Source organism: Narcine bancroftii, chromosome 6, assembly GCF_036971445.1.
Source record: "Narcine bancroftii isolate sNarBan1 chromosome 6, sNarBan1.hap1, whole genome shotgun sequence".
Taxonomy (NCBI): Eukaryota; Metazoa; Chordata; class Chondrichthyes; order Torpediniformes; family Narcinidae; genus Narcine; species Narcine bancroftii.
The window spans coordinates 146,455,933-146,480,501 of NC_091474.1; the positions used below are offsets into that span (position 1 = coordinate 146,455,933).

General features: G+C 40.1%; 1 protein-coding gene and 1 long non-coding RNA gene across 6 annotated transcripts in view; one reads left to right on the plus strand and one right to left on the minus strand.

Moving 5' to 3' along the window:
• The window catches only part of LOC138736570 (hippocalcin-like protein 1), an 89,512-nt gene extending 79,292 nt beyond the window's left edge, over positions 1–10,220 (plus strand). For all 5 annotated transcript variants that reach the window (XM_069886284.1, XM_069886285.1, XM_069886286.1 and 2 more), the window contains 2 exons: positions 2,888–2,993; positions 9,191–10,220. In XM_069886284.1, coding sequence (XP_069742385.1) covers positions 2,888–2,993; positions 9,191–9,288 — 204 coding nt within the window. In that variant the 3' untranslated portion in view covers positions 9,289–10,220. The remainder of the gene's footprint in view (positions 1–2,887; positions 2,994–9,190) is intronic.
• LOC138736571 (uncharacterized) lies at positions 1,453–23,626 on the minus strand. The gene is made up of 2 exons (XR_011340404.1): positions 23,428–23,626; positions 1,453–1,524 (listed from the first exon to the last, which is right to left on the minus strand). It is a non-coding gene; the product is annotated as an uncharacterized lncRNA (long non-coding RNA).
• Positions 23,627–24,569: the final 943 nt, after the last annotated feature.

A 24,569-nucleotide genomic window follows, 5' to 3' on the forward strand; every position in this document is an offset into this window, starting at 1 on the left:
GTGCAGTCCACCACCGTGGACTGGTAACGGTTGCCCCAGGGAACGGGTAAGGGCCCGACTATGTCCACGTGAATGTGGCTGAACGGTTCCCGGACGTGCTTGAACTCTTGCATGGGTGCCCTGGTGTGACTGTGTACCTTGGACATTTAGCAATTGGTGCATGTGCTGGCCCAGCCCGCAATCTGCTTCTGCAGCCCGTGCCAGACGAACTGCTCTGCCACCATTCAGACCGTGGACCTGATGGACGGGTGCGAAAGGTTGTGGATGTGATGGAAGACTTGCCTGCGCCACTGAAAGCAAATTAAATTTTTATATTGAACAACATTCCACAAATGTGTTACAAGAAATACAAAAGTTACATAAGGCACTTACAGGTGGCCAAATTCCCCACTGGTAAAGCAGCATATTATGCCCATATGCAGCTGTCGGGAGGCCACTTGAATGCGCAGGAGGTGCCTGCGAGGTGAACTTTGTAACCCTCCTCCAAGAGGGATAATTGCCGCAACACAGTGGTCCCCCCAGCCATCTGAATGCAGCCGTTCGACAGTCAGCTGGCAGCTCCTGACAGCTTCCCTCCCTGCTGCTCCTGCCCCCCAGCACGGGACATCAGGGCAGGGGTAGCCTACGTGGGCTGCAATAGTTGGAGTGGCCGGCATGGTCTGTAGAGGTTCGGGTGGCCGGCACAGGCTGTTGAGGTTCGGACAGCCCGCGCCAGCCGCCTGAACCTCTACAGACCACGCCGGCTGCTCCATCCACGAATGCCCGCGCCAGCCTCTCCAACCCCAACACCCCGCGCCAGCCTCTCCAACCCCAACACCCCACGCCGCCCACCCCAACCACTGCAGACCACGCCGGCCGCCTCACAGTGTGGGGACTGATATCGGCCTGTTGGGAGAGCGGGGCAGTGGGATTAGTGTGGGGACGTCCCTGCACTGATAGCCCACGCCGGCTGTCCCAACTCTGACAGCCAGCCATCCCAAACCTGACAGCCCAAAGGGACAGGAGCCGGAGTGCGCTCAGAGGCGCATTCCATGCAGCTGTCCCTTCAGGTGGCCAGCGCTGCGCTTTCAGTGCTGCCACCTGAACGACAATTCAAAGGGCCGCTTCCTCTACTTGAAGCGCATTCTTAGCAGAGAATGCACCTGAAGAAGCCTATAGATAGTGTAAATACTTGTTTCCAATTGTGTTTTGTATTTTTCTATACAATAGGTGTGAGCTCTAGCTAATAAACTTGGCTTCCACAGAATATCTGATTGGCAAAGGAAACAAATAGAGTAAAACTCCTGATATCGGACATCTACGGGGATTGGTAGATGCCAGATGAGAGTATTTTCTGGTTGCTTGTGACTTGCAGTTACAATGCCTAACTATTACACCTGCATTAAGAATAAACAGTTTAAAAGACAAATGTACTGTACATACACTGAACAAACTTCACTTCCAGGGATAATATAAAGCTTAAAGCATTTTACTTTATTTTCAGTCACACTGCATCTGCAGGTTCCTCCGCCTCTATGGAGCCACCTAAAAGACGAACAATATTATTATAGATAATTAACCTAGCTCACTCCCCCAAGTTTACAGATAAACCTCTGACTGGGAAAACTTACTAAGCAGGGATAAGGAAACATTTTAAGAGAGTCACCCCAATGGTGCGCGGCATCAACCAGCTCTTCATCAAAAAAAAAAAAAAAAACCAGCTCTTCATCCTGGGCAACTCCATTCTATTCAAACACAACATTATTCAAATAACTGCTATGAGTAAAGCACAACAAAGGCACTCCGTTGTCTGAATATTTGCTCCCATCTTCACTAAAGGTTTGTGTGTTACTTCAGAGAATATTTACTTTTATAATTTTAAATGTGTATTTTTACCCATTACTTTATTCTTATTTATTTTCCTTGATTTTTTTTTTTGCCAGTTGCTTGAGACTGCAGTTTGCTTGAATTCTGGATACCAGGGTTTTATTGTAGATGGGTTGCCCGAGACCCGTTTTCTTTTTGTCCCCCAGTTTCTGCTTGTTTTTCTGCCTCTTGCTCCCTCTAAAGAAAACAAGAACCCTTCCTGTTACCATTCCTCAATTCTCATTGAGGAACAATGAGGGTGTGAGAGTTGTGTGGGTGTTTGAGGGAATGGGGCATATTCTTGGTGGATAAAGTTCTCTGCAAACTTTCAGAGCGTGAGGCTGAAACCATGAGAGTAATGTGTAGCTACAAGATAAAATTAAGCAAAGATCATTTATTTGAATGTGAGAATCCTTCTTGAGCTCTACTGTGCATATGTCAAGATGAAGATTAAAATTAAAACAAGTACTTTGTGTGAGGAATTGTGAAAATAGAGCTAGAAAATGCTTTGCATTCATTTTCATAAAATGAATTATTTCTGCCTTGAATCCTTTTACTGTTTTATTGTGAAAATGATCGAGTAGGTGATGCACTTCACAACAATTTTACCAACTTGTCCTTCTAATGATCTAAAAGTCAGCTTCGTGATGTTTAGAAATGCTGTCATAATATTACAGACTGGAAGGAGCAATTGAACTTTGGTATTGCAATGTTTAATATTCTAGTTTATCCAGTCCTATTAATTTTTTCTTGAAATATTTTGACAAATAACTTTGTTATCATTGAAAATTGCCTTGGAGACGAAGAAAAAAATTGCAGCATGCTTTTCAACCTCTAACTTCATGTATATATGCATAAACTTTAAAATCTTTTTAGCAGTTATTGATGACAGGAAATTTTGAGCTTGAATCAGGAATTTCTCTGGTTGATATGGTATAAATTTGAATACAATTCCTCATCTTCCATCCACAAAACATTTTAATTTTATACATAATCATTGTCTTGATACAGTAAATAATTATTACCATTTCATTACACTCAGGCGATTTATAAAATGGTTTCTTCGGTGATGAAGATGCCTGAAGATGAATCGACACCAGAAAAACGAACAGACAAGATCTTCCGGCAGATGGACACAAACAATGATGGTATGTTACAAATGGAATGTTGCTAAATTTACAAACCATAGGTTCCAATTTCCTATTGGAATAATGGCAGTGAAGGAATGAATCATTCTGATGGTAATGAAAGGGCAAGAGTCCCTCCACACTGAAGCAGACCATTCCATTTTGTGAAGAAGTTGAGACATTTAAGTATTAGAATATCAGTGTGTTATCACTTTGAGGAAGGAAGGAGTGGAATCAAGTACAAGGCAGTTAGCATTTAGTAGAAGTGAATGTGTAGGGTCAGATATCAAGTCCAATGTGGTTAAATGTCTTATCAATCAAGACACTAAATCCCAAGTCCTGCTTTCTTGAATCATCATTACAAATCGACACCATATTCTTGTGAACTACCTATGGCAAGTGAGTAATGTTGTTAACCATCAAAAGGTGATGCTCTGGCGCAATGTCCGAACTTTTATCTAGCTACTGATTCAAGATTCCTTTATTGTCATGCATATTACACAAAAATAATTTCTGCCTGCTGTAAGACAGATCGTCACCATTAGGGTTGACCAGCACCACTTAAGATAAGAGAGAACGAGAAACAAAAGAGAGTCCTTTCACTCACTGAATGTCCAGGGATTCACCTCCAGTGCTTCTGTAGCCACACAGACTCCAGTTCAATTCTTTGACAGCCCAAGCTCCAGATCCAAACCTCTGATGCCATCAAGAAGCCTTCAATGCCTGAGGCCCTTTGGGTGCTCCTCTTGCCCCCAGCACCCTCTCAAATGATGGCTCCAATACCTAGTCCCCATGAGGCAGAATCCAGTAGCCGCAGCCCGTGCAGATTCCTTGATTGCAACTCGGCCGCAGCCTGTGTGGGTTCTTCAGCCACTGAGCCCCTCGCTGGTCTGCTGCCACGATAATCTTCCTTGTAGGGTTGTCTCCTCTTCTTCTTCTCAATTTTGGGTGGGGGGGGTGAGGATGTTCTCCCAGTTTCTGGTTCCCTGCACCATTCCTCTGCTCCCCCAGTCTGCAACCCCTCATACCTGCTGTCAAGCACAGACGCCGCCATCTTAGACACAGACCTCCACTACTCTCAGTAGATAACACTATCCATCTTGATTGAATCTTCTCTGTTCCCTAGCTAATTGAAATTGCACCTTGGTGTTTTCCCTCCTTGTTTGTACATTCACGATCTAGGATCTCTGTCCTACCCTGTGCACTCCCCTTTGGGAGGGGGGAATGTTCTAAATGTCCTTCTCTCTCTGTTATGAGCTTGACTATGTTATCATCTTGCTTGGAATCCATCTGGGCATGAAAATTTGAGTAACTTCAGCCATTAATTTTGTTGTTCAAGTCACTGTTTGTTTCCCTTTTACTCCTTCTCCCCATCAATATTGATTGAGCTACCAATCCCGGTTCCATGTTTGGCCCATGGTCTATCGTTATGTGCTCAGCCCACAGACTACCAGCTCCTTCCAGCTATTGCTGCTGTCTCAGCCAATCCATTGCTGAAGCCTTCCTTCACTTTCCCCCTACCCATCTATCTCTCTCCCCACCCCTTCACTCTATCACTATTTCCCCATTCCATCTCTGCATCAGATAGTCCACAACCTCTCATGGATACCAAATTTTGAGCAGCTAGGTCTGATCTCTTGTGACATAGTTGTCATTTACTGTGTCTCCTTACAGACACTCATCAGTTGACTACCAGCAACGTGCAGATCTGAGGGAACTACCTCAGTAAGTTTTCTCCCACATTGGTCTGCTCCCTACTTGCGGATCAGCACCATATCTTGCAAGGCTTTGCCAACTTGGTAGGCGGTCGTGACATTAGGCTGACTTGCTAATGAACATTGAACACTCCAATCTCAGTGTTTTCATAATGTTGCTAGTTTCAGGGCTACTTCTCAATGTTTTTCAACATGGAGAAACACTGATCCATTTGCTGAGGGAGGATCAGAAGGTGTCCTATTTTTGATCTGATGCCATGAGATTTCATGAGTTCTGGTGTCTGGTTGGTGGATGATCAGGGTTGTTCCTTTCCAGCCTGCTATTGAATCACACATACCCAGATGTTATGATGGAGGACTTCTGGCCACTGAATCATATATTGCTGACATCAGAGTCCCTTGACTTGACTGAGACAGAAGTGCCAATGCAGATTCTAGTCTCCAGATGTTTTGTCAGGAAGGTTTTTGCAAGAATAGGCAGGTGATGCCAATACAGTGGCTGGGTTTGATATTTGATGATCCATCAATTTTAATGTTACTTCTGTTTCAGGGTAGCATAAATGAGTGGCTTGATCATTTCAGAAACAGTTACAAGTCTACCATGTTCTTGCAGAGTCTCTGGACTTGCATATGGGCAGATATCTCCTCAAAAGAGCATTAAAGAAATATATTTTTAGTTTACATCAGTTTAGTGCTCTTCATTACAAAAGTGGTTGCTTAAATTCCAGATCATGAGCTGAATTTGACAACTGCCATGATGGTATTTGGAATTTTATCTCCAGGTTCCTAGGTTACTGGACTGTTTACTTAATCACTGCCACTAACCATACCAAATGATCCATTACGTTCCTCATTTTGATGCATCACTAACATGTCACAGTTTTGGAAGTTGTACCCTTGTATTTATTCTGCCATTTATCTGGCAACTGATCAAGAAGATAAGTTAGTTTTATTTTTAATCCTTGAAAGTGAAATTCAATTGTTTTCAAATTTTTTTCTGTCTTCCTTCTGGTTCAATTATAAATCGGTTCCAAATGTGAGTTTTTAGTTTTTTTTTTGGTATGGTACAAGTCTACATTTGGCACATGCACATAATAGGAGGAGAGATAAAGAATCAGAATTGCTAATCCAATTTACCACATTATTATCCAGATCATTGATATCAATGATGACAAACAACAACAGTCCCAATACTGATCCCTGAGGCACATCACTAGTCACAGGCCTCCAATCTGAGAAGCAATCATCCATCACTATTCTCTGGCTTCTCACGTCCAGCCATTGTTGAATCAGTTCACTACTTCACCGTGAATACCTAGCGTCTGAACCTTCCTGACTAACCTCCCATGTGGACTTTATCAAAGGCCTTACTAAAGTTCAAAAAGACAACATCCACAACCTTTCTTTCATCAACTTTCCTGGTAACTTCCTTGAAAAACTCTACAAGATTAAACACAATCTACCATGCACAAAGTCATGTTGTCTATCCCTAATCTGTTTCTGGCTATCTAATTAAATTGTATATCCGATCTCTAAGAACACCTTCCGATAATTTAACCACTACTGAAATCAGGGTCTCCAGCCTGTAATTTCCAGGGTTACTCTTGGAGCCATTTTTAAATAACGGAACAACGTGAGCTACCTTCCAATCCTGCGGCACCACAGCTGTGACTAAGGACATTTTAAATATTTCTGCCAGACCCCATGCAATTTCTACAATGGCCTCCCTCAAGGTCTGAGGGATCATTCAGGAATCTGATGGCAGCTGGGAAGAAGCTGTCCTTGTGCAGCTGAGTGCTCCTCCTTCGGCTCCTTTTCCTTTTTCCTGATGGTAGCAAAGTGAAGAGGGCATGGCTAGGAAGGTGGGGGTCTTTGAAGATAGAGGCTGCTTTTTGAAGACACTGTCTCATGTAGATGTCCTCGATGGAGAGGAGTCTGGTGCCTGTGATGTCGCAGGCCAAGTAACAACCCTCAGAAGCTTTTTCTTGTCCTGAGCATTAGCACCTCCATACCAGACAGTGTTACAACCAGTCAGAATGCTCTCCATGGTATTCCTATAGAAGTTTTCAAGAGTCTTCTGGGTGGTGAGGAAAGAAAAATATTGAATGTTTTTAAGTGATGTACTATTTGGTGCAGCACTAAAAAAGCCAAAAGGAAGATCTAGGTATATTTGAACCCAGCCTGCAAGCTCACACCAAGACACAAGAGAAACTTGTCCGTGAACTACTCTTTGCAGATGATGCCGCTTTAGTTGCCCATTCAGAGCCAGCTCTTCAGCGCTTGACGTCCTGCTTTGCGGAAACTGCCAAAATGTTTGGCCTGGAAGTCAGCCTGAAGAAAACTGAGGTCCTCCATCAGCCAGCTCCCCACCATGACTACCAGCCCCCCCACATCTCCATCGGGCACACAAAACTCAAAACGGTCAACCAGTTTACCAATCTCAGCTGCACCATTTCATCAGATGCAAGGATCGACAATGAGATAGACAACAGACTCGCCAAGGCAAATAGCGCCTTTGGAAGACTACACAAAAGAGTCTGGAAAAACAACCAACTGAAAAACCTCACAAAGATAAGCGTATACAGAGCCGTTGTCATACCCACACTCCTGTTCGGCTCCGAATCATGGGTCCTCTACCGGCACCACCTACGGCTCCTAGAACGCTTCCACCAGCGTTGTCTCCGCTCCATCCTCAACATCCATTGGAGCGCTTACACCCCTAACGTCGAAGTACTCGAGATGGCAGAGGTCGACAGCATCGAGTCCACGCTGCTGAAGATCCAGCTGCGCTGGATGGGTCACGTCTCCAGAATGGAGGACCATCGCCTTCCCAAGATCGTGTTATATGGCGAGCTCTCCACTGGCCACCGTGACAGAGGTGCACCAAAGAAAAGGTACAAGGACTGCCTAAAGAAATCTCTTGGTGCCTGCCACATTGACGACCGCCAGTGGGCTGATAACGCCTCAAACCGTGCATCTTGGCGCCTCACAGTTTGGCGGGCAGCAACCTCCTTTGAAGAAGACCGCAGAGCCCACCTCACTGACAAAAGGCAAAGGAGGAAAAACCCAACACCCAACCCCAACCAACCAATTTTCCCTTGCAACCGCTGCAATCGTGTCTGCCTGTCCCGCATCGGACTTGTCAGCCACAAACGAGCCTGCAGCTGACGTGGACTTTTTACCCCCTCCATAAATCTTCGTCCGCGAAGCCAAGCCAAAGAAAAAGAAAAAAGCCAAAGGGAAGATCTAGGTATATTTGAACCCAGCACCACATACTTAATTCTGTACTTGTCACAAATTGTTTTCTTTCTTTCACAATAAACAAAAACAACTAGTTATAGAAGAGGCAATAAACATGATCCAGATATTTTGTAATTTTATCCTCCTGCAATTTTTCTTTATATCAACATAGGAATTTATAATGGAGATAAAGTTGCCAGTAATGTGAACCAATACAAAGATTTTTATGACTGTTTAATCCATAGTACACAAGCCATACAAGGTGGATAAAACAGTGATAAATGGAAGGTGAATGAACTTGCAGGATCTTTTATTAGATCTTTAATTCAGTAACTTTAAAATCCAATGTGCATCAGAGAGCTCGCAGGACTTCAACTTGATGTCTTATCTGTGGGATGTATTTCTTAGAGCTCAATGGCAGCCCTACAGTCCCCCATGGGCCATAGCGCATTTAAGAATTGTTTTCTTTTCACCTCAAGTAAAATATATTTTTAATTCTTTTCATTGTTGGTAGAAGAGCAGTGCGGAAGAAACAAAAACTTGACTGCTTCACTGGAAGGGGGCTCAAACTTTGAGCAGAGTCCTGGGAGGGGGAAGGGGGCATAGCCGAAACAATGTTGAGAATGGTTGCCTTAGAGTATTAGGACTTTCTGGCAGAAACATTAGCTGCTTGTTGAAAGCTTTTTCATGAATGTAATAACATTCATTCAATTTGGCAAGTGCACAAATTTGACCTGTCAATCTGTGAGGCGACATCAGTGCTTCTGTCCATCATTTCAGTTTAAGTATCTGATGAAGAAGTAATTGCTGAAATATCTCTCTTAGGTATTCCTTTCAATTGATATTTATCTGTAATGTTTTTAGAGGACAAAGTTGGTTAATATCTTTCTCTGATCAAAATATTATAATAAAATGGGCCTTTGCAGGTTTAAGTCTTTATTTCTATGCTCTGCATTGTACTTAATTCTACACTTTTAAAGTAAACACTGAGGTGAAACTTCTCTGTTCTCTTTGATGCACTAGACTTTGTTTGATAGCCCTAAAGAATTTTATTCTAATTAGCAACTGTATCTTTGAATTAGTAAAAGCTTCAATGAGCTAACCGACAAAGGAGAACATTAGAATGTTTTACTCCCTTTCTTCTTCAATAAAGTGGTATTAAAAATGCTTGTGTTTATTTGTTGAAGTTAACAATTTATTTGCTAGAATATTAGGTTGGAAAGCCAATATATTCTGTAAAATATTTAAAATGTTATTTTTCAGGTAAACTCTCTCTTGAAGAATTTATTAAAGGTGCCAAGAGTGATCCTTCCATTGTTCGACTATTGCAGTGTGATCCAAGCAGTGCAAGCCAGTTCTAATTTAAGATAACCTTTCTGGACAGTAACTGACGGAGGACCACTGGCTTGTCATTCAAGCTTAGCTTGCAGCAGATGCCTGTCACTCATTCCTTGTGATCTGGTGGCTAAATTTTGCTGTACAATGCATTACAGTGGCTGGCTTTCTGCAGTAACACGAGTGCAGCATTCCCTTGCAGTGGAACCTTTCCACAGATATTCAGAGTTTAAACATGTTTACATGCAGTTGTCTTGAGTTTTTTTTTTCTTGAATGCAGTTAATGTGTCTGATGTGTAGCTTCAGTCATTTGCTGGCTAAGAAAGTTTGTAAATATTCAGCAAATGACTATGGAAATGTTTGAGACTAGATCATAGCCAGGTGTTGAAATAGCAATGAATGTAGCTGACAGCTGAAATGCTTATTGTAAAAGCATCTGTGGCTTCTATTCTATAAGAAAATTGCTTGCACATAAAAATGTTGGGCATTTCAAAATCATTTGTTGGAGTAAAATTCAATATTGATAACAATTCTATATTTAGCATAATGCTATTTAGCTTGTATTTTATTTTAAAGCTGGTTTGATGCATTGATATTTTTAACATTTTGCTAGTGATTGGAAAGCTGAACATCTAATATTTGCCTATTATGCAAAATGTTTTGATCAGAAATTTAAGTTAATTTTTTTTATTATGAATAGATGCAAATGTTTTTAGGATGGTATAAAGAAGGTGAAACTTCCAATTTATGTTGGCAGAATAAAATGTTAAACTGTACAGCAGGAGGAGATTACTGAAATGAAGGTTGTTATCTGCTACTGATGTGTTGCAATATCCTTTTGCAATGTTTCTGTATTTCCAGGTGTCAATTGTTCAACTCTTGTGTATTCTGATGTTACTTGACATCTCCCTACTGCTGAAAAGTGCAGAATAATAAAGCCTACATTTTCTTGTCTTTCCATGATCTTTGTTATTATTTAAAAAATAAATCTATCAATGTATCCATTGAAACCAATGACACTTTTTCAAACAAATGCCATCTTTGCAAAGGAGATTAATATAATTTGTTCAGTTGAGCAACACACACAAGTTCTGGAGGAATTCAGTGGGTCAGGGAATATCTGTGGAAAGCAATAGATAAAGGTTTCTGGCAGGATGAATCATTGCTTTCCACGGATGCTGCCTGACCTCTTGGATTTAAATATTTTTTTATTTTTCACACTGTGAACCATATCAACCAAAATATGTATAAACGTTTCTCATTAAATTTACATTTTCTCCCTTTTCCCCCCCCTCCCCTCTACAAAACCCATAAATATTCAACATATACAATATCTTCACACAAAGGAAAATAAACAAGAAAAATGCGTCATTATTTGTTTCACACTGAATCTAGTCATTTTGTCGTCTTATCATTTTCATTTTAGGGGGTGGAGGTCCAAGGCAAGCTCTCTCTGTTATGTTCCATGTACGTTTCCCAAATTTGTTCAAACAATGTGACTTTATTTTTTAAATTGTTATTTTTTTTCCAATGGAATACATTTATTCATTTCCATGTACCATTGCTGTATCCTCATGTTCTCTTCCATTTTCCAAGTTGACATTATACATTTTTTTTGCTACTGCTAGGGCCATCATAATGAATTTTTTTTTGCACTTTATCCAATTTGAGGCCTAATTCTTTATTTCTTATGTTACTTAAAAGAAAGATCTCTGGATTTTTTGGTATGTTATTTTTTGTAATTTTATTTATTATCTGATTTAGTTCTTCCCAAAATGTATTCACTTTCGTACATGCCTAAATTGCATGTACTGTTGTTCCCATTTCCTTCTTACGGCGAAAACAACTATCCGATAATGTTGAATCCCATTCTTTTAATTTTTGAGGAGTGATTATATACCCTGTGTAACCAATTATACTGTATCATGCATAAACTTGTGTTTATTGTATTCTTCATAGTTCCAGAACATAACATTTTCCATACTTCATTTTTTATCTTTATGTTTAAATCCTTAAATTCTGTTTAGGTTTATAGTTTAAATCTTGCAGCTTGATGTACATATTCATTATAAATCTTTTAATTATCATTGCGTCTGTAATCACATATTCAAAGATGCTTCCTTCTGGTAATCTCAAACTGTTTCCCAATTTATCCTTTAAGTAAGCTTTCAATTGATGATATGCAAACATTGTGCTTTTTCTGCGTCTAAAGCAACAGCCACTGTTGGTTTCTTATTTCCTTGAACTGCATGAAGTAGATTAATAAGTTTATAGACATTATCCGCTGTTTGTCTTTTCTTAATAAATCTAGTTTGATCTAGTTTTACCATTTTTGGTACACAATCAGCCAATCTGTTTGCTAATAATTTTCCTATTATCTTATAATCTGAGTTAAGTAGAGATATTGGTCTGTACGATGCTAGTGTTAATGGATCCTTCCCCGTCTTTGGTATTACTGTAATTATTGCTCTTTTACATGAATCTGGCAAGTTTTGTGTTTCTTCTATCTGGTTTATTACTTCCAGGAGAGGAGGAATTAATAACCCTTTAAATGTTTTATAAAATTCTATTGGAAATCCATCCTCTCCTGGTGCTTTATTGTTCGGCAACTTTTTTAATATATCCTGTATTTCCTCTATTTCAAATGGTTTTATTGTTTTGTTCTTCTTGCAATTTTGGCAGTTCAATTTTAGCTAAAAATTCCTCTATTTTATCATCTTTCCCCTAGTTTTCAGTTTGGTATAATTGTTCATAAAATTCCTTAAATTTCTCATTAATCTCTGTTGGGTTATATGTAATTTGTTTGTCCTTTTTCCTTGATGCCAATACAGTTCTTTTAGCTTGTTCTGTTTTAAGTTACCAGGGCTAATAGTTTGTCTTTTTTCTCCCAGTCGTAATACTTTTGCTTTGTTTTCAATATGTTCTTCTCCACGTTGTACGCTTGTAATGTTTCATATTTTATTTCTTTTGTCCGTCAATTCTCTCTCTTTCGTTACATCATCCTTTTTTACTAGTTCTTTTTCTCATCTTAGTTACATAACTTATTATCTGTCCTCTAATGAAGGCTTTCATTGCGTCCCATAATATAAGTTTGTCTTTCACTGATTCTGTGCTTATTTCAAAATATGTTTTAAATTGGCATTCAATAAACTCTCTAAATTCCTGCCTTTTAAGTAGCATGGAGTTTAACCTCCATCTATATGTTCTTGGTGGGATGTCCTCCAGTTCTATTGCTAACAACAGGAGTGAATGATCTGATAATAATCTAGCTTTATACTCAGTTTTCCTATCTCTCCCTTGAATATGGGCTGACAGCAAAAACATCAATCCTGGAGTATGTTTTGTGCCTACTCGAATAATATGAATATTCCTTCTCTCTTGGGTGTGGCTTCCTCCACATATCTATTAGTTTCATTTCCTGCATTGATTTAACCATAAATTTGGCTACTTTATTTTTTTTGCTGGTCTTTTGTCCAGTTTTAAATATATTGATAGGAGGGGATTTTAACCTTAATTTGGATTCAATGCTGGATAAAATTAAGGTTAAAATCCCCTCCTATCAATATATTTCCTTGTGTGTCTGCAATCTTCAAAAAAATATCCTGTATAAACTTTTGATCCTCCTCGTTAGGCGCATATACATTGAGCAAATTCCGAGTATATCTGACACTTTATCATTGAATACCTCCCTGCTGGATCTATTATTTCCTCCTCTATTTTGATTGGTACATTTTTGTTAACTAATATGGCTACACCTCTAGCTTTTGAATTATAAGATGTTGCTGCTACATGTCCTACCCAGTCTCTCTTTAATTTGTTATATTCCACTTCAGTTAGATGCGTTTCCTGCACAAATGCTATATCTATTTTTTCCTTCTTCAATAAATTTAGTAGCCTCTTCCTTTTAATTTGGTTATGTATTCCATTAATGTTTATAGTCATATAGTTCAATGTGGCCATCTTAAATCTTGCTTCCACCTTCATCCCCCATTTTCATCTCTTATTAAATTCAATGTACGACAACACATTTAAAACATAAAAAAGCCCAACAGTTCCCACACCCAATAATACCAAATCCCCAAACGCCCCCCCCCCCCGAGTTGCTCCTTATCCCTTGCTGGGCAACCACAACTCCCTTTTCCATTTGGATTGTGATCTTGCTTGCAAGCGTCAACTGATTTTGCAGTGACGGTTATTCCCACTCCACCCAGCCCTCCCCAGAAAATACTTTTTTTTTTTTTTTTTAAAACACACATATAACAAAGCTCTCCCTTTTTTTCCCCCTCACTTCCTTCCTTCCCTTCTCTTTTCCCTTTTTAGTTCTTTACATATACATTGTTTTTACATCTTTATATATAGTTTATCGCCGTTCTTCATTCTTGTTACATCTCTTCTTCTGTCCTGCAAACTCTTGTGCTCCATCCGAATCCTAGAACAGTCTGTTTTGCTCCCCGGTTATAAATTTTTTTAAGCACGGCTGGATGTCTTAACATGAATTTGTAACCTTTTTTCCATAAAATCATTTTGGCTGTATTAAACTCCTTCCTCCTCTAAGCGTTCAAAACTAATGTCTGGGTCAAAAAATATTTTTTGACCCTTGTATTCCAGTGGCTTATTATCTTTAACTTTATTCCTTGCCCACTCCAGTGTATTTTCTCTTGTCGTATATCTCAAAAGTTTTACTAAGATGGATCTTGGTTTTTGATGTGTCTGCGGTTTCGGAGCTAGTGCTCTGTGTGCCCTTTCTATTTCCATTTCTTCCTGCATTTCTGTAATTCCCAGGACCTTCAAGATCCATCCTTTTATAAATTCCTTCATGTCTGTGCCTTCTTCACCCTCCTTCAGGCCCACTATTTTTATGTTGTTTCGCCTACTATAATTTTCCAACATATCAATTTTCTGAGATAACAACTCTCGTCTCTAATTTTTTTGTCACTTTCTTCCAATTTTTCTTTTAAGTAATTTACTTTCATTTCTACAGCCGTTTCCTGATCTTCCACATTCTCTACTCTTTTCCCTATTTCTGTCATGACCAGTTCTAAACTTTGCATTTTATCTTCTGTTCATTTCATTTTCCTTTTAATTGCACTAAATTCTAATGATAACCATTCTTTTAATGATCTCATTTGTTCTTCAAAAAAAGGATTTATCCATATTCTGTCCATCAGTTTTACCTTCTATTTCTCTGTGAAGATCTTGGTCTTCTTCTTCCTCTTTTTCTGTATCTGTACCTGTGTTTGTATCTTCTTCTCTTTGTGTCTTTTCTATTTTTCCTGATGAACTGCTTGTATCTCTTTGTCGGGCCTCTTGCTGTTGATCCTCCCCTCCTGGGCTGCTTGTTTGTCAGGCCTCCTGTCATTGATCCTCTTGTCGGTCACCCCTCCGTCTTTTTCCCTCATCTGCCTCCTCGCTCCCACCTCTGCCACCTTTCTCTGTGTCCCTCAGCTGTTCGTGCTGTGACTGCCCGCTCCTCTGCTGAGCCCCCCTTTTACCTTTGATTGCGCACTTTTGCTTGGCCATTTTTGAAGTCCACCAATCGGGAGGTCGTGACTCCGCAGGGCAGGCACTAACCTCGGGGATCGGGCGCTCCTCGCCACCACAGCTCCATGTTCCTTCGTGCAGGTAAAGCCTTTTTCTTTCTTCTCCGGCGACTTTTCTACTTTTTTTTCCAGTTGTTTTTACTTTCTCCTTCTTGGGTGCCATCTTCTTTCTCTTTGTAACTTTATCTTCTATTTCTTATATTTTATTCTTGTTGTGCTTTGTCTTTTCCTAACTTTTTACTGGAGAAGGTTTTCCTGACCGGCCACTACTCCATCACGTGACTCCACCTGTTGAATTTTTCCAGCATCTGCAGACTTCTTTACCAATGTTCTGTTTACTAATGTTCTGTTTATTTTAAAATAATTATCAGTATGCTTTCTGGCATTTATAACCATTCTTTGGATTTTGGAACTGTCAAATATAAACTGGAAAAAAAACTCTCTTGCAACCACATTTTGTGGTATGATCAAATTTTCTTTTTGAAGATGAAATAGTTGACAAGGTTTCAATAGTTTATCCAGGTATGATTAGCTATTCCCTCAAATAATGCTTTCTCCTCATGGAGAGAGCATTTTGGATATTTTATTCTAAAATGCCTAAATACCACCCATTATTTCCAGGCTGGCATGGTTAGCGTAATGCTGTTACAAGGCCAGCGATCGGGACTGGAGTTTGTATGTTCTCCTCATGTCTGCGTGGGTTTTCCTGGCGGGGGGCCTCTGGTTTCCTCCCACTGTTCAAAAATGTACCAGGGGTGTAGGTCAATTGAGTGTAACTGGGCGGCACGGGTTCGTGGGCTGAAAGGGCCTGTTATCATGCTGTGTGTCTAAATTTAAAATTCAAGTTTTTAAAAGAATTAAACATTGTGAACATGATGAGAATTCCATAGCAATAAAAAAGTGGCTTTGATATTGAGGCCAAAACTTCCTACGTTCTGAACATTTAAGTCAGTGGTTCTCAACTTTTTTCTTTCCATTCACATACCACTTTAAGTAATCCTAATGTCATCGGTGCTCTGTGATTAGTTAGAGATTGCTTAAGGTGGTATGTGAGTGGGAAGAGAAGGTTGAGAATCACTGCTCGAGATCCAATTGTTACTGAAATATTTTGCTTGAGAAAAATTGTCAATGGCCCTTTTCCTTTGGAGTTATGAAACTGAGCACATAACGAGTCAATTAGGTATGATTAAAATGAGGGGTTTCAAACTTTTTCTTTCCACCCATATACAGTAAAATCTCATTAGAACGTGGTAGTTGGGGTCCAATACTTCATACCGCATTACAGCTGAGTCGCGGAACAGATGTATACAAGGCATGATTCAGGAAGCAGGAAAACAGAATACTGTGACTCAAACTTGATAATAAGACCTTTAAGATTTTTAAACTCCACATATTAACATACACATCTTGTAAATGAGTCATGAGTCCATTTTTGAGTTTGTGGCTGTTAGCCTGGCATCCTAAAATCAATGTTTGGGGTCCACAGACACCCGCGCTACAAGCGATTAACGAATCGCGTCCTAATGAGGTTTCACTGTACCACCTTAAGCAATCCCTTACTAATCACAGAGCACCTATGGCAATAGGGATTGCTTAAAGTGGTATGTGAGTGGAAAGAAAAGGATTGAGAACCACTGATCTAAGTGTTATCCTTCTCCACTCTCTTGAATCCACAGAGATTACTTATTTCAAAGCAACTATCTAGATAATTGAGTATGCCTATGGCAGGTCTCACTTGAGTTCCCCTGATTTCTTCCTTTAAAAACACTGACTTGTAAATCTGCTGGTATTTTAACTTGCATAAGTTGTCATCAGTCTTATATTGTGCATTAAAAGCTTCCCATTCAGCCCTTATTTTGAGAGGACACCCATGATGCATTTGTGGATCTAAATTACCACAGCATGCACTCTTTGGATTGCATTAGGTATTTATGCATTGAAGATAAAAATGCATCATGTTTTATTTGATCTAGGTCCTTGCAGCATATTGCATTTTAATTTGTCACCCTGATATCTGTACTTTTCATGTACATAATCAGAATTTGGGTAACCAATGACAGAAATCTTGCCAATTCCACTGTTCTTTCTTTAAAATAAAACACCTGACCAATAATTCATCAACACAGTAATACTCCTACACTTTCAAACAACTGAAAGGTCACCAAGTTGTAAGTGGAACTCTTGGCCATCCCAATGCTGCCCTCTCTCTGCCCTCTATAATTTGGTTGTTCTTATTCTTCCTAGCAGCTCCCACACTCTGTGGGAGCTGCTGTCATTCACGTTCCAACTCTTGCATGTCCCATGATTGGAAAAGAGATTGGGAATCCAAGTCTTTAAAACAATTGAGGTTATAACTGGGATAGATCTGTTCTCTTTGAAACTTGGATGTAGTAGATATATCACAATATATGACCAATATTATTTTAAAACTTGAATCTTCACTGTTGTATGGAGCCAAAATGACCACTGCAATCTTGTGCATGATTATTTGGTTTTTCATATTACTTAATACAAATTGAATATTTAATTTTCAATGATCATATATACTCATGTAATAATCAATACCATGTAAAAGTTGACCCCCCCCCACCGCCATTTTTGCCCCCAAAATTTGGTATTTTCCATATATCATGTGTAAAAGTTGACCCCCCCCCACCCCATTGTTGCCCCAACTGCCCGCCCACTAGAGCTCCCAGCACCTCGACCGCGGACTCTCACCTAAGCCCCAGCTGCCCGGCCATTAGAACTCCAAATGCCTCGAAAGACACTGGTATTTACTGTGCTCAAAAATAGTAGGTATGTGATAGTCAACCCCCCCCCACCCCGACCTAAATTTCACCCTAAAAATTAGTCCACAAAGTTCAACTATTACAAGGTGGGTTGTTTCCCACAGTGGAAAATGTTTCTTATTCCCTCTTCTTGGACATGATTTTAACTGACTACCTAAACATTGTTTTCTAAATTGGTTATTAAAATTTATAATTCTTTTTCTTTGTGGAATATTATATTTGAATATTCCTCTGCTGGATTGACTGAAGCAGTCAGTGGTTCTCAACCTTTTCTCCACTCACATACCACCTTAACAAGTTTCTTACTAACCACAGAGCACCTATGGCATAGAATGCATAGGTGTTCTGAGGTTAGTAAGGGATTGCTTGAGGTGGTATGTGAATGGGGAAACAAGTTGAGAACCACTGAACAAGAGTGTCTTGTTTGTTGGGAATTGCATGTGTTGTTCCTTTTTAGCTGCATATGGGGAAATATTTCAGTTATTGTGCAGAGCCTCCATGCAGGTTTGGATGAGTCACTGTCCTTCTGCCAACAGTATGCATTTAGCTAGAAGGGATGTGCAACAGGACTCTAATTTGAAGCTTGTCTCACTCACTTTCTCTTTGTTAAATAGCTGTTCTCCATTCATTGCGTGACAAGATTGAGGGGGTTAATTAGTCAAGGGCCAATAAAAGGAGGGTAAGGCAAAGGAGCGGCCCAGTGAGGGAGTAGGGCTTCGAGGCTTTGGCTCGAGACTTGGGCGAGCAGAAGTCGAGCATATCTGGATTAAGGTAAGACTGTATATTTGTCACATATATATATAATATATATTCTCTTTGTAAGGTGAGGGGGGGAGAGAAGGGATGTGTGTGAGAGCAGTTTGTTGTTCTCAGTGTTAAATGTGGGAAGCCCTGGAGTCTTCTAGCCTCCCAGACATCCACGTCTGCACTAGGTATGCTGAGCTGCAACGTCTCAGGGACTGTGTTAGGGAACTAGAGCTGCAGCTTGATGACCTCACTCTGGTCAGGGAGAGTGAGGCCATCATAGCTAGGAATTATAGCCAGGTGGTCTCACCAGGGCCACAGGAGGAGGATCCGTTGGTTACAGTTAGGAGAGGGAAAGGGAAGAGACAGATACATGAGAGGCCCCGTGCCTGTGGTCCTCAATAGGTACTCCTCCTTGAGTACTGTTAGGCTGGGGAAGGCATCAGTGGCTGTACCTCTGGCACAGGGACAGCCTCTGTAGGCCAGAAGGGTAGGGAAAGGAAGAGGAGGGCAATAGTTATAGGGAATTCAATGGTCAGGCGGACAGATAGGGGATTCTGTAGATACGATAAAGGAAAATGGATGGTGATTTGCCTCCCTGGTGCCAGGGTCCAGGATGTAACCTCGTGTTCATGACATCCTAGAAGGGGAGAGTAATGAACCAGAGGTCATAGTATATGTTGGTACCAACGACATAGGGAGGAAGAAGAGTGAAGTGGTCCTAAAAAATGAATATAGGGAGTTAGGGAGGGAGCTAAAAAGGACTGCAGAGGGGGTAATCTCTGGATTACTTCATGTGCCATGTGATAGTGAAGGCAAGAATAATATCATGTGGAGGATGAATGCGTGGCTAAAGGGGTGGAGTAAGGGGCAGGGATTCAAGTTCTTGGGGGAGGTGGGACCTGTTCCGAATGGATGGGTTGCATTTGAATCCTAGGGAGATCAAGATCCTGGCGGGGGCATTTGCTAGGGCTTCTAAGGAGTCTTTAAACTAGTATGGTTGGGGGAAGGGAAGGGGTCCATATAAAGGAGAACAGCAAAGAGAAGGTTTGTTCACAAATAGAGAAGATTAGTAGACAAAGTTTGGGGGTGGAAAGACAGGTGATCGAGAAGGAAAAAGGATTGGTGCTATGATGGGGGGGGGGAAAATGATGGTAAAAAATAGAGTTGTCTGTAAAGATGAGGACAAGCAGAAGGTAAAATGTGGGAAATCGCTGAAATGCATTTACTTTAATGTAAAGAATGTGGACAAGCTGAAGATGTGGATAGACACTTGGCAGTATGACGTGGTGGCAATTAGTGAGACGTGGTTGCAGGAGGGATGCGACTGGCAGCTAAATATTTCTGGATTTCGCTGCTTTAGGTGTGATAGAATTGGAGGGGTAAGGGGGGTGTGTGGTGTGGCAATGTTTATCAGACAAAATATCACAGCAGTGCTGATGTGAGATAGATTGGAGGGCTCGTCAAGGGAGGCGGTATGAGTGGAATTAAAAAATGGAAAAGGAGAAGTTACAATTATAGGGATGTATTATAGACCACCTAGTGGAAAGCGAGTAATAGAGGAGCAAATGTGTAAGGAAATAGCTGAGATTTGTAGTAAGCACAGGGTTGTGTTAGAGGGGGATTTTAATTTTCATAATATAGATTGGGAGATGTATTCCGTGAAGGGGCAGAATGGATTTGTAAAATGTGTGCAGGATAGTTTTTTGCAGCAATATGTTGAGATACCCACTAGAGAAGGGGAAGTGTTGGATCTACTGTTAGGGAATGAGATAGGGTGGGTGAATGTTGGGGAGTTCTTCAGATCCAGTGATCATGGCACCATTAGTTTCAATATAATTATGGAAAGGGATATGTCTGGTCTGAAGATTAAGGCTTTTGAGTGGGGGAAAGCCAGATTTGATGAAATGAGAAGGGATTTGCAAGGAGTGGTTTGGGCTGATTTGTTTTATGGGAAGGAGGTAGAGGAGAATTGGTGGTCATTTAAAGGCAAGATTTTGAGGGCACAGAATCTTTATGTTCCTGTTAGGATAAAAGGCAAGGCCAAAAGTTCAAGAGAGCCGTGGTTTTCAAGGGAGATTAGAAAGTTGGCTTGAAATAAAAGGGAGGCAGACATTAAATACAAAAAGCAAGGTATGGATGAGATGCTTGGAAAATACATGAATTGTAAACCGAAGCTTAAGAAAGAAATTAGGAAAGCGTAAAGAGGGTATGAGGTGCCTATAGTGAACAGGGTGAAAGTAAATCCAAAGGGTTTTTACAAATATGTTAATAGCAAAAAGAGAGTGAAGGATAAAATTGGTCTCTTAGAGAATCAGAGTGGACAAATGTGTGATGAGCCGAATGAGATAGGGGTGATATTGAGTGAATTCTTCTCTTCAGTATTCGCTAGGGAAAAGGATATGAAATCGTGTAGGATAAGAGAAGCAAAAGGAGTGATGGAAAATGTAGGGATTAGGAAAAAGGGGGTATTGGAACTTTTAAGGCATATAAAGGTGGATAAGTCTCTGGGTCCCGACTGGATTTTTCCCAGGACCTTGAGGGAAGTCAGGGAGGAAATAGCGGAGGCTCTGACAGTAATTTTTCAACAGTCACTGGAGAGGGGCATGGTGGCGCACCATTGGTGAGTCACAAACGTGGTTCCTCTGTTTAAAAAGGGCTCCAGGTGTAGGCCCAGCAATTATGAGCCAGTAAGTTTGACATCGGTAGTTGGTAAACTAATGAAAAGTATTCTTAGAGATAATATGTATGTATCTAGAGGGCCAGGACTGATCAGGGAACCCAACATGGGTTTATGCGGGGAAGGTCAACATTTGATCAATCTTGTTGAATCTTTTGAGAAGGTGACTAGGAAGGTTGTTGAGAGTAGAGCAGTAGATGTTGTCTATATGGATTTCAGTAAGGTCTTCCATAAGGTTCTACATGGAAAGTTGGTAAGGAAGGTTCAGGCGCTAGGTATTAATGTTGAGATAGTCAGAAGGGTTCAATGGTGGCTAGAAGGTAGATGCCAGAGTGTCAGGGTGGATAACTGTCTGTCAGGATGGAAACCGGTGACGATCAGTGTGCCTCAGAGATTGGTGTTGGGTCCCTTATTTTTTCACATTTACATTAATGATTTGGATGATGGAATCTAAATTAGGTTAGTAATATGCGAATGATACAAAAATAGGGGAAGTTGTGATGGAGAAGATGGTTTTCAGGGACTGCAGAAGGATGTGGACTGCTTAGAAGAGTGGGCTGAAAGGTGCCAGATGGAGTTTAATGTAGATAAGTGTGAAGTGCTTCAGTTTGGGAAGAATAATCAAAACAGGACATATGCAGCGAAGGGGAGGGCATTGAGGAATGCAGAGGAACGGAAGGATCTTGGAATAACAGTTCATTGTTCTTTGAAAGTGGATTTTCATTAGAGGGGTAAAGAAGGCTTTTGGTATGCAGGCCTTTATAAATCAAATAGAATATAGGAGCTGGGAGGTGATGTTGAGACTGTTCAAGGGATTAGTGAGGCCAAATTTGGAATACTGTGTGCAGTTCTGGTCCCCAAATTATAGTAGAGAGGGTGCAAAGAAGATTTACTAAAATGTTGCCTGGATTGCAGTATCTAAAATACAAAGAAAGATTGAGTAGACTGGATCTTTACTATTGGAGCGTAGAAGGTTGAGGGGGGATTTGATAGAGGTATTTAAAATTATGAGGGGGATAGATAGAGTAGATGTGAATAGGCTCTTCCCCTTGAGGGTAGGTGAGATTGGAATGATGGGTCATAAATTAAGGGTTAGGGGGCAAAAGTTTAGAAGTAACATGAGAGGGGGCTTCTTCACTCAGAGAGTGGTGGCTGAGTGGAATGACTTTCTGGAAGAGGTGGTTGCAACAGGGTCATTTTTGTCATTGAAGAGAAGGTTGGATAAGTGCATGGATGTGAGGAGATTGGAGGGTTATGGGCAGGGAGTAGGTAGGTGGGACTAGAGGGGCCAAGATGGCCTGTTTCCGTACTGTAATTGTTAAGTTATATGGAAGGAAAATTTAGTTTTTTTAAAAAATGTGGCTGAACATTGCAGAACCTGTGAGCACAAAGCCAAGAGCCGTTGAGTAGGTGAATGAGTGCAAAGGGGCAGTGTCCCAATTCCTTTTTGGTGAACACAGCAATTTTCCAATGAAAATTTGAAGTAAAAAGATTTCAAATGTAAAATTGATGTATGTGTAATACCAAGATATTACTGTTACCCAGTTTGAAATGGATTTTATAATGTAATATCTCCTCATTCCATGGGCCAAGTCTTCCAGATTCCAGAAATTGTTCTGAAGGATTGTCTGGACAGGTTATACTTTGATGTCCAAGTTCGATGTCTGTATTGATGCCAGGTAATCTGTCCTATTCTAAATGTTCTTATTCATAAGGGTTTGAAGCCAGATTATTTGATCCCCTATTTCACAGTCAACCTATTTTCGTTTCCTTTTCATAAAGCTTTAATCCCTTGACCTCAGCAGTGAAAACCCCAGGAAGATGACTAAAAGTTAAGCCATTTAGAAGGGGCCTCAAGACATGGGAGAGTTCCAGAGTGTTTTCCAGAACACAGGATTCTGATCTATATCCTTACAACATTCAGGCCTTTGTGTCTGTGCTGGCTTTGAGGAATCCCATCAGTTCTCTTCTCCCACTATTTCCTTAGCAATAGATATGGTCTTTAATGAACAGATTGCACCCATGGTGAGGAAAGTCTACACAAGGATTTTAAAATATTTTGAAATCACAGTTCTTTTACTTAAGAGTATTGGGTTGGTGGGTTATTGTGAGGTGGGTTGGGAAGTCCTATCCCAATTAAGAATGGAACAAAGAGTGGTAAGCAGCAGTGACAATTAGCAGTCATTTCAGCAACTGTTGCTTGATGAGAGAAAAGCATGTGACGCCACGCAACCTCAAGACTACCATGGGATTTAATAAAAAAGTGCCCAATCAGCAAAGTTTTATAAAATCAAAATAACAAAATAATTATAAAATAGTTAACTATCTTTTAACTATGTCGCCAAAAGAAGAAAAAGCCTCTAAACTAACTACAAGACCTGAAAATAAGAAAAAGAAAGAAGCTTGGCCTACCTTGACTCCGAAGTAGGTCATTGAATTACCTTCTGGATTTGCTGGTGAAGACCCAGGTGAGGGAACGTCCTCCAGAGCCGTTTTCATGTCAACCCGCAAAGATGGCACTGTTGGAAAACTTAAGACTCTTTCACGTATGCGCAGACCAAGTTGACCATCAAGCTATGAAAAAAATTCAACAAATTTTAAAGGGACAGTCTATCATGTCAACCTCAGAATATTAACATGATACTAGCCCAGTGGAAGAAGATTCAGCAGTGGAACAAATAAGAGGCAAGAAAAAGATCTCTAAAGAAGCAAGATTAAACCAGAAATTCATAAATTGCCAACTAAATTTAATACAACTCTGAAAAATAATTTAAAGTCATTAAATTCAACTATAAGTAAAGTCTCAGAGGATTTGAAACAAGTTAAAGAATATTTGACAGTTAAAGCTCTGATTAATGTTATACAGAAAATGAATAATGAAAAATAAAGTTGAAAATTTTCAAGATGTGCAGCGTTTTGAAGAAAGATCTAACATTTGTGAAGACTTGATGACTGGTTTAATCTCAATGAATGAAAAACTGATGGTATATTGGAAAATTTTAGTAGAAGGAACAATGTTAAAATATTGGGACTATCTGAAGGTAAAGGACCTGATGTGATTTGATTTTTTCAAGAGTGGATCCCAAAGATATTTGGAGAACACTCCTTTGAAGACAAGATTCTAATTGAAAGAGCTCATAGAGCTTTAAAACCTGAGCCCTTCCCGAGTCAGAGACCTCGATCTATTCTGGGTGGATTTTTGAATTATCAGGATAGAGAAAGGCTTTTGGGGTTGGCAATGAAAAGGGCAAAGGAACATGGTCCTCTGGTTTATGAAGGAGATTAAAATTTTTTTTAATCCAGATTTGAATCAAGCTTTGTTAAAGAGGAAAGAATTTAATCCTGTTAAAAAAAATTTGTATGATAAAGGTTATAAATTTGTGTTGTGTTATCCTGCGACTTTGAAAATTTTTGTACCAGGTCAGCAAAATGTTTTCTTTACAAATTTTGCTCAAGCTGAGGATTATGTTGAGAATTTGCCTAAATCTTAATCATCTGGTAGTACTGATTTATTGCAATGCATGATTTTTAAAAAAATATTTTTCAGTTTATTT